This window comes from Plectropomus leopardus, chromosome 13 (genome assembly GCF_026936395.1).
Source record: "Plectropomus leopardus strain MGB_pleo_1.0 chromosome 13, ASM2693639v1, whole genome shotgun sequence".
Classification (NCBI taxonomy): domain Eukaryota; kingdom Metazoa; phylum Chordata; class Actinopteri; order Perciformes; family Serranidae; genus Plectropomus; species Plectropomus leopardus.
The window spans coordinates 8,137,311-8,147,376 of NC_142188.1; the positions used below are offsets into that span (position 1 = coordinate 8,137,311).

At 41.5% G+C, this 10,066-nt stretch overlaps 1 protein-coding gene across 2 annotated transcripts; it reads left to right on the plus strand.

The window, feature by feature from the left end:
- The first annotated feature begins 163 nt into the window (after positions 1 to 163).
- On the plus strand, positions 164 to 5,413 carry LOC121954609 (uncharacterized). 2 transcript variants are annotated; one of them, XM_042502234.2, is made up of 7 exons: positions 164 to 286; positions 571 to 796; positions 2,069 to 2,263; positions 2,483 to 2,652; positions 3,195 to 3,344; positions 4,416 to 4,588; positions 4,672 to 5,413. In XM_042502234.2, exons 2-7 carry the CDS (start codon positions 611 to 613, stop codon positions 5,109 to 5,111), a joined length of 1,314 nt encoding a protein of 437 aa, XP_042358168.2. In that variant the 5' UTR covers positions 164 to 286; positions 571 to 610; the 3' UTR covers positions 5,112 to 5,413. The 2 variants fall into 2 exon arrangements, with proteins under 2 accessions (XP_042358168.2, XP_042358169.2); XM_042502235.2 differs by having other exon boundaries at positions 2,486 to 2,652.
- Positions 5,414 to 10,066: the final 4,653 nt, after the last annotated feature.

The window sequence follows — 10,066 nt, forward strand, 5'->3', positions numbered from 1 at the left end:
ACAGGATGGCGTCCTTGGCCTTGAGGACATGACAAAGTGTCCCCAGCATTCACAGCAGATGCATTTTGTGGTCCTTGCAGCTAGGGGGAGGTCTAGGTTTCCTGCTGAGCTAATTCTGCTGCTGCTGTGTTGTCTTGTTTAATCTTGTTACTGCAGCAGGCGGGGTGGACGGGAGGAAGAGGAGCGGCCAGCTGCCTAAAAACACAAGTCACTGCAGGAACAGAGAGATTAGATGTGACTGAAAGGCTGCCGGGACATTAGAAAATGTTAGGGTGCTATTTTGGAGGTATTTGGAAAATGTTAAGTCTTTTCGATATGATTAATTCAATATATATTTGTCTTGACTTGTGTAATCTTTAAAGACTTTAAATAAACTTGAGTGAAAACCCTTCAGGTCATATTAGGTAACATGATGTTTATAATCATGTAAAAAAGAAAGTATGAGACTGTAATTACTCTGTTATTGTTATATGAGTGTGTGATTCACTATTATTAGCTATTATTCGCTGTTGAATGTTAGTTTTTCCCCCCTACAGTTTAATATTTTCTCTCTTTTTTGTTCTTCTTTAGATGCTGCCATAAATTAGGGATACAGCATACACCTATTATCATGGGCCAGCTGTTTTCATCAGAAGAAGAGCTTTCTCAAGCGAGGGATGGGATTGGTTCTCTCCTCTATGATGCCATGTTGGAGGGTGGTGCTGTGCCTAACCTCGGCGTCGTCCACCCTCGTCTGCTAACCACTCACGATGAGAGCTCTGACTCCCACGCCGGCCTCCAGGACCAACTGCGACAGGTTATTAAAGGGACACTTAACATCAAACTCCGAAACACCTGTAGTGCTATTTATCAGTCTAGATTGTTTTCGTGCAGGTTGCAGATTGTTGGAGAAACCAGCCTTCTCTCTAATATAATGGAAGTAAACAGCACTTGGCTCGTGGTGCTCGAGGACACGTCCTCTGTATATGCGCCCATAAGTTCCCGCTCACCTCATAGACGTTACATAGTGATGATGACAGATTTTTAAATCACTTTTTCTGGCCCTGGACATGTTTTACAAACATAAAACCACAATGTCTCAAAAAAATCATCAAAAAGAGATTCATAATTGACCTTGTTTGCAGTTCGAAGTGTCCTCTCAGTTTTACAGTGGTGGTAGATGGGGAAAATGCTTTCTGGGCCGCAGAGCAGCCACTGGGGGAGCAGCTCTCTCTGGGGGCCTGCAGTAGATGCACGCTCCCTTCTGCGCAGTGATACGGTTGGCGGTGTAGTTCGGTAGAAAGAAAATAATTCCAACAAGAAACTGCTCACAACAAGGTTTGTGGATTATCATCAGTAACCGGGTCCTGATTTCTGAAAAAACGCATTGCTGTTGAGTTTTTCAAATGTATTTTTTTGGCGCTTCGAGCACCACAAGCTGAGTGCCATCTAGTTCAATCATACTGGAGAGAAGGCAGACATCTCTACGGCCGATATCTCAAACATTCGGTAACTCACACCAAAACAATCTAGATTGATAAGCAGCACTAAAAGTAGAGGAAAGTTTTTAAAATTTTTTAATTTTTTGGGTGAAGTGTCCCTTTAAGACTTAAAAGAGGCATTGTTTATGAGTGATGACGATGCTGCATATGAGCAAAACATCGAGGACACATGACTACAAAACACGAGGTCCTCTGTTTGTGCTGAAATAGATTGAGCAGCTGAACTGCTCATCGATTTCACCTTTAAATCTGCTCAGTCATGCAGCGCAGATGGAGATGAGCAGGACGGGAGAGAGAGATGTTGTTGCCTTGAGACAGTTACGAAAGGGCGATTGTGCAAAATGAAGCACCACTCAGTATTAGAAATGTGGTGCTGTTGGGGATTGTAAAGAGGTTAGAAATCAATACGGCAGCCAAAAGGAGCAATATGATGATGACAAAATGCAGTTCACAGTTGTTCTTAAAAAGAAGAGAGAAATATACTCACCCAGCGTTTTTATTTTATTGAGACAGATGGTACGAAGCAGTGTGCTGGAAGTCTATAACCGTTTAAGCACGAACATTTCTGTTCGTTTGATCTCACCCAGCTGCAGGGCGACGTTGGGAACAGGGCGCCGTCATACCTGAAGGATCTGATCGGCCGACTGTCGTCCTTCTCGGATGAGCCCCGCCTGGCAGGCCTGGTGGGATTAGCGATCACCGTGGTGATGGATATGGCCTACACATCGTCCAAGCGGACATCAGGTGTGAAAGGGAAGTCAGCAGGGTCATCATCGAGCCAGGTAAAGCCTTCAAGTGGAAATAATGAGCAGGATTTTTAAAAGTAATAGGAGTGCTAGATGAAATATTGAGAAAAAGTACGCTTCTGTATTATCTATTAAGCCAACTTTTTTAATAAGCCTGCCAAAAAATGTTGTTATAAATCTTGATTTTGAGTGTAACAAGAAAGTTATGACTTAGATGTTTAGGACAGTAATGAATCCATGAATTTCAATCTCCAGCAGAGAGTCTGGGAGCTCCAGGAGGTGATGGAGGAGTACCTGAAGCGCTGCAGGATCAACCTGAGTGACAAAAGCAAGCTGATCCAGGACTCCGTCAGACTCGAGGCTCAGCTCAGCTTCAACCTCACCCAGCTGAAGACCTGCCTGCTGGGAGGAGACTGCGACTCCAGGTGAGAGAAAACAGTAGATGTGAGTGCAACACACAATAGATGCATGAAGGAGAGAAGAGCATTATACAGATGCATGCGATGGATAACCCTTTTAAACCTGAGCGAATTGGCTTTATTTCTCTTAGAAACGTGGCAAGATGACAACATGTAACTTAACAAAAAAATGGCCCCCAAATTTGCAAGAAATTAGTAAAAAGTTACAAGAAAATATGTTTTTTAAAAAAAAAGAAAAGCAAAAAAGATATTTCTTTTCTTTCTGTAACATAATTTTAAGTACATATGAGAATTATAAATAAAGTTTTCAAGACACTTTTTTATTATCATATCTAATGATTGTTTTAAGATAATTTCCTTGTCAGTCTTTATTTTTTTTGCACTTTGCGGCATGTTTCTAGCCAAGTTGGTCATTCGTTTTTTTCTTGTGTTTTTGAGAGGTGTCTCAACGCAGCACAGAAAAACTGCTGTCGCTCCAGGTGTTAAAGGGTTAAAGAGCCTGCAGTCATGAAATGTCTGTTTTGTTCTCACCCCGTCTGTCCCTCCAGGTCTCTGAGGCACTGGGCCAGCGGAGCAGCATTTCACACCCAGATGTTGGTTCACCTGGCGGCTCTGGAGGGTCAGGCCGAGCCGCTGGCTGCCAGGGCGGCACTGGAGCAATACAAGGACGACCTCACACAGATCATACCTGCCTACAGGTAATAAAGTAGCTGCAGCCGTCTACCGATCAAGTGGAAGCTCTCATCACGTCTGTATGTGGTGCCCTAATGGGTTTGTGGGGTTGTATTTGTAATTTTCTTATCTACAAAGTAAACTAGTACAGACTTCTGCCACCTGCTGTTATGGAGAGTTATTTCATTTGCGTACAGGTGCAGAAGATATGTGATAGCAGGCCTTTTGGTATTGGTCTTTGGGATGGCTTCAAGTGCGGCTGTTTGGCTGCGACACACAGGCAACACAGTTGGCTTTGGTCGCCACTAAATCTTTATTGTCAGTTTGTTATTTCTGCCCTAACAGTACAACTCGAGTCAACTTTTTGACTCCATTTTATTGGGGCTGCATATCAGCAATGACTTAGAGTTCAAAAAAGTGTTAGTGACTTATCATTATTTATTTTTATAATTAAACTTGCAGCAACAAATAAAATTGCACAAGGTAGTCACAGGGCCATGAAGTCTACTTGATGATGATGTTTTTCTGGAGCCGTGGGTGGACAACCTGTGCAGCAGGTGTACTACACAGAATACTGTCCAACTACAAAACACTGATGATTTTGAGAGCATGTTGTCAGACTGCAAACACTCAGCACTTCAGTGAAAGCAGGAGCCTATTAAAGCGTACTGACAGTGGAAACCACAGCCACACAAGGCCTGGCTGTCTGCTTGGAGACAAGCTCTCCAGCCTGCTCCAAATATGACAGCGAAAACACAAGAAATTGCACGTCAGACTGTCAGCAAAGTCTAGCACTAAACCTTCAGCTCACATTTAGAGATGCTGCAATAGCTGCAATCATGACAATCAACAGCATTTGGGACAAATAAGGGGAAAAATACACGAAAGCCAAAAGTGAATACGATTTTTTCATCATTGGATTTTTGTTTGAGTCAATGAAAATGCAATTTTAAAGTACTTAATTAAATAATTTGAGCCCAAAATTGTTTTATAAGGTGGAAAATCCACCAATAAATGAGTCTGTTTTGATTTGACTGAAATTTTCTGTTATTTTCCAATTCTTCCTTCCATCCTCTAAATCCCATCTCTTTTTCAAGGCGTTATAAGTCGAATACAGTGTGTGTCGTGAAATGTCGAGGGGGTCTTCAGGCATCATGTGACCCCTCCAGCGAGGTGCCAGAGGAGGGATCCATGACGGGACTCACTGTGACGGACAAAGAGCTGGGAAAAAGCGTGACCATCCCTCTATCCGCCATGAAGACAGAGACAGGTAGACCTTTTCAAAGTATCCAAGAAAACTCTTTTATATTATCAGTCGAGGTGCATTTAACTGATCTAAGTTGAACTTAACAGGGATGAGAAGGAGAGTCTCCGGGCCTGATACCACCTCTGCAACTGTGTCCCCCTCCATTAACCTGGACCTTATCACCTCAGATCAGTATGCTCAGGCATACCTGCACTACCTGTTCTCTGATAACGGCCCTGTGGCAGAGCTGGAGGACTACTTTATCAAGGCGAGTGACAATCTGAGAACACTACGAACCGAGCCAAGATGTACAAAAAAGAAGGAGGTGAGAAAAACGATAGAACAAAGTGATGGAGTGCATCTGAAAGAGCGGGTGCAAGGCACTGATGGAGAACAAAGGAGCAAAGGAGATAATCAGGGCGAGACGGAAAGCTCAGGAAGACGAGATGAGACGAACGAATGCGAGCAGAGGCATGACAGTTTGCATCTGAGTATTGCAGAGACACAACCGGATCAAAGCCTCAATCACAGTGCAACAAGTGCATGAGAGCCGAGACCGGACAGCATCGATCACAGGATATTTACCCTTTAATGAAGAGAGATATTTTACTACAAAAATGAAGGAGTTTTGCAAAGTTTGTAATTTATTTAGAGAGCTTACCTTACTGCTTTAGAAGCTGAACTTGTCTGCAATAATATACTAAATGTGTATACAAAAGTGTCTTGGCCAACTATGAATTTTGGGTTTAAATGTCATTTCTATTAAGTGTGTTTCACATCGGCTTTTCAAATTTGACTCACACATATTAGTCTGTAAGTGTCATTAAAAGTTTATCAGTCTCAAGAAAAGTGTGTGGTTGTTTGTTAAGATAACTTAACATATTTAACCAAGAAAGTTTTCCCGGTTTGTATGTTTCAGGGGTTTTTCAAAGTTTTGATGGCTGAGTGGCAATTTAGGGAGCTAGCTTATGATTTGAGTGTAGAACTAGAGAAATGCAGCTATGTGTTATGTATTTTTTTTAAAGGATGCCAGTGACTCCAGCTAATGTTCCTGACGTCCAAAATTCAGTACATCATGTTGACATCGTCATATCATGCACACAGACGTGTGTGTGATGTACATTAAATTAATCACAAAAGACGCTGTGCACAACATCCCATCTGTTCTTCCTTAAATCACATGTGTACCTCACTTTGTGTTACGTTTAGTGGTCGTTGAAGTTCACTGAAGCATCAACAGCGAAACATATTCACATAATTAGCCTCGTGATCAGTCCATTAATTAGCAACAAAAGCCGTCACCACAGAACAAGAAGCAGCTGTCTGACGCTGAACCACTGATCAGCTGTTTAAGTAAGCAATCGTAAATGATGTTAAATAAAGATTAAGTCTAAATAGGAATTTATGTTGTCCGTCCAAAATCACTAACTTTAATCTCCAGCCAAGAGGCAACCTCTGAGGCTGAAAAATGAAGCCAACACAGCGGTGCTAAAACAGTTCAGGTGAGTCAGTACCCACAGACCCCATGTTATAATGCCCAACTTTCAGCAGAAATACAATAAACGTTTTTGGTCTCTATAGCTAATTTAAAATTCATGACAACTGTACAGGGGGTGAAAAGTTTTACAACATTTACATTTTATGAAGGCTCAAAGTTACGCTTATTAAAAGGCGTCTCTGCAGTCTGAATCAGATCCCGCCCTCACTCCTCCTCAAATCAGTGTGTGACGTCACGGTAGCTATGTCCGTTATTTATACGGCCTGCTTAACGCACGCTAGCACTGATCACAGAACAGAGTTTCTATGAGGCGCCACTATTTGCAATTTAAACAGTAACTTTCTACAAGAGGTCATTCATAACCTGACAGATGTTTGTCAGAGGGGGCGCAGTTTAACAAAGTATCCACGCAGTGTATTTAAATGTAAGCTATTGATAGTGAAATATTAAAATGGATGATTAATTCTTTGAAGCCTGGGCATATTGGCTTGATTTCTTAAAAAAAAAAACATTGCAAGAAGGTAATGAGCAACTTAGGAAGAAATGACCCAGAAATTAGTGAAAAATTACAAGAAAATTACCTGGAAATTAGCACCAAAAAAAACCAAACAAGGTTCATAGATAGAAACCTTATAATTGTGAGATATGCACAATAACAAAGGTTACATAAGAAAGAGCTGAATTCCACATTTTTACTGGGCACTGATCGTTCAGGCAGAGTCAAACCAAAAGTTTATTTAAACCATCACGTCTGGTACTGTTGATAAATCATACATTTTAGCAACACTTGTGCCTTGGATTTGGATACAGAGAGTGAGCGCCCTGTTGCCAATAAACGGTAAAAATGCACACAGCACAGCCTGCGACAGCGATGATAACGTGCAAATTAAATTCATTTTCCAAAAGAGATTCCCCTCGCAACCTTAAATCCATATTTGGAAACGGATCATCATATTTGATCATGCGTTGTAGAAGGTCTGTATTCACAGCTCTGCAAACGCACAGCCATAGGAAACAAGTTTCTATGGTTACTGATTACTACTGTAACACGTCTTATTTTTATGTAAAGCTAAGCTTGTATAAAGTACAGATGTTTATTTTCATTTTATAAGTAAACTTATTGAGCTTCCTTTTCAAAAACTTTTTATGATAATGGAAGAGTGATTTTTCTTTTCTCCCCCCATCAAAGTAATGCTAGAAAATTGGACTCAAATCACACGGCTGTGACTTTCTTATATCACCAAACTAATATCGAAAGGTCACAAGCACACCAACCTGTCCTCCACCTGCACTGGACTGTTTTATATGTATGTGAAAGGAAACGCACGCTGCAAAAAGGGGACCTTTTGAGTGGCGTTCTCAGGAGAGATGGCACTTTTCGTTAAGTGTTTCTCACTCAGAAAGGCTGAAAAAATGCTTTCTGTCTGTGGGATATGGTGCGTGATGCAGCAGGTGGGCGAGCGGCACAGGAAGGCGCTCTGAAAGTGGCGTCGCTGGCAGCGCTGCGTGAATGTCAAGCCGGGAAGGGAAATTGTGTTGGTGTAAATGTGTGAAAAAGAGTGTGTTTGATTGCATGTATGTCTGTATAGATTAGAGAAAAGTGTGGAGACGTAAAGAAAGCAGGCATGTGCAAAATATTGTGAGTGAATTATAAATGGGAGAAAGTTATGGATGTGTGTGCATAAAAGGGAAGGTGTGTGAGTTACTTAGACAAGGGATAATAGTGACTACAGAAAGAAAGAGGGAGATTGGTACAAGTGGTTGATGGTTTTTCTCTCTCTGTGTGTGTGTGTGTGTGTGTGTGTGTCAGGTCTCGCTAGCTGTCGATGAGTCACACTTCACAGCTCCAATTACTGCTCTCTGCTCTGCTAATGCTGTCTGATTGGTGTTATTACTCTCGTACTCTTTTATTCTCTTTCTCCCTCTCTCTCCGATTTTTCCCCTTTGCTCCCACCACCTATCAAATTAGTGTGGCTTTATTATTCAGTGTAACGTAAATCTGACTGGATTTGCACACACAAACTAATGAAAAAGTGGCTCATAGAATTTACATACACCGTACTGCAGCAAATTAGCAGTCATTTGCAAAGCACTGATTCTCTCTTTCTCTGCTCATGTTCATTTTTATCTTCATCTGTTTTTATGTTTGTACTGTATTTATTTATTTATTGTTTTTGCATTTTTAATCTTGCCTATACATCTTTGATCTTTGAAAACAGCTCTTTTTGTAGATACGTCTGATTCAGCTCAGCTAAGATTGATTTCTTGGCAGAGCAAAATGCTCCTTTCATAGCCAAGTATACACGAAGACATCACGTCAGACATCACAGAACATTTCGACATATTTCAAATGAATACAGCCGATGAGCAACGATCTGAGAAACACCGACACGGGTGGTTGTCCAGTATGGGTCGACTCTGAGGGCTGCTGTCTACTGAATGGTTAATTTATTCTGGTAAATCAACATGTTGGGAAAAATGTGTTCAAATCAAAAAGGGCAAGATCAGAAAGTGATTGATTTCTGACAGAATGCTCCGTGGACTTTGAGACACTTTGATACCATCATATCATTATCAGAGAAACTAGTTATATATTTAGCAACTGATAATGCAGTAACTGCATAATGTAAAGTCAAGTTATCATATTTATTATGTAAAAAAATTGCAGCTGTAATCATGTTGTAATAACCCACATGCAGTAATTCATTACATTATGTGCAAAAAGTTATTACCATCCATCCGTTATATAAAAAGGCCCAACCTCGGCCCTACTGGTGGGGTTAGGGTTAGTTTTTTTTTGTTATAAATAAATTATAACTAAGAAAAATCCACAACAAAACAATATTAACATAATATCATCACATAACCAAAATGCAACATTCAAAGAGTAAAAAAAATCCACTTTGCCACACATAAATGGAATAAAGAGAAGGAAAAACACGTTGAAAAAGACAACACGTGTAGAAACCTATTATTAGTCTTTTTTCATATCTTGTGTAATTTTAAGAATTCAGAAGATGCTCCTGTCTCTTGTTTCTCTCTTTCCCTTGTCCTCTGTCTCTCTACCTTCATAACTCCGGTGGACACATATGGACAAAAGATCATAAGGTGATTCCCACTTCTAAAATAAAACCAGAGGAGGGTCAGAGTGTCCTTATTAAAGTAACTCCACCTGATGACTGGTGTTTATGTGGGAGTACACGGGTGTAAAGAGCTTCTATGTCTGGATATGTGTGTGTGTGTGTGTGTGTGTGTGTGTGTGTGTGTGTGTGTGTGTGTGTGTGTGTGTGTGTGTGTGTGTGTGTGTGTGTGTGTGTCAGAGCACATTGACATGTTGCTTTCCCATCTCCCCTCTCTGGCCCTGAGTAGGTGTGCACATGGCTGTCTGTGCGCGTGTCTGTGCTCGTATGCCATGCCCGTCTGTTGTCGTGCAAGCGTCTCCGCGGCAACAGAAAATCGCCACAGTAACTCGACATCATCACGCCGCCCACAGCCTCGCAGCAGAGAACAGCCACTGACACTGAGTAACCTATACTGTCGAGCGTGTTTGTCTCAGTAGATGTAAATGTAGATGTGTAAACTCAGTTGTGTTTTAATACTGTGTGTGTGTGTGTGTGTGTTCTTGTGTGGGTGTGTGCAAGTCAAAAAGAGGCGGACTTGGTCATCAACTCCTGGCAAAAGAGAGGGTGGAAGACAAGCAAGTGAGACAAGAAACAGAGAGGGAGATTTTGAAAGAGCTGTGAATGTAGAAAGGGAGAGAGAGAAAAGAGGGCACAGGAGCAATCAAGACAGAAATGAAGGGACAGAAGGAGGCGGAAAGGTTGAAGAGAGGAAGGAGCAGCGGAAGAGGGAGGTGAGAGGGTGACAGACTGAGGGAAGGAGAGAATGAGTTAGAGAAGGAGGATCAGATGTAAAGACAGGGAGAACGGGACAGAGGGCGGTGGACAGGAAGGTGTGAGCAGAATGATGGATGCTGGAAACTAAAAAATATTTCTCTTTAACTA

What these genes read in the sequence shown, in the direction of transcription:
- LOC121954609 (XM_042502234.2), top strand. Translation starts at nt 611, where the DNA reads ATGGGCCAGCTGTTTTCATCAGAAGAAGAGCTTTCTCAAGCGAGGGAT. An exon ending in GGAGGAGACTGCGACTCCAG is followed by an intron (nt 2,653 to 3,194) that starts GTGAGAGAAAAC and finishes CTGTCCCTCCAG; the next exon opens with GTCTCTGAGGCACTGGGCCA. An exon ending in CGCCATGAAGACAGAGACAG is followed by an intron (nt 4,589 to 4,671) that starts GTAGACCTTTTC and finishes TGAACTTAACAG; the next exon opens with GGATGAGAAGGAGAGTCTCC.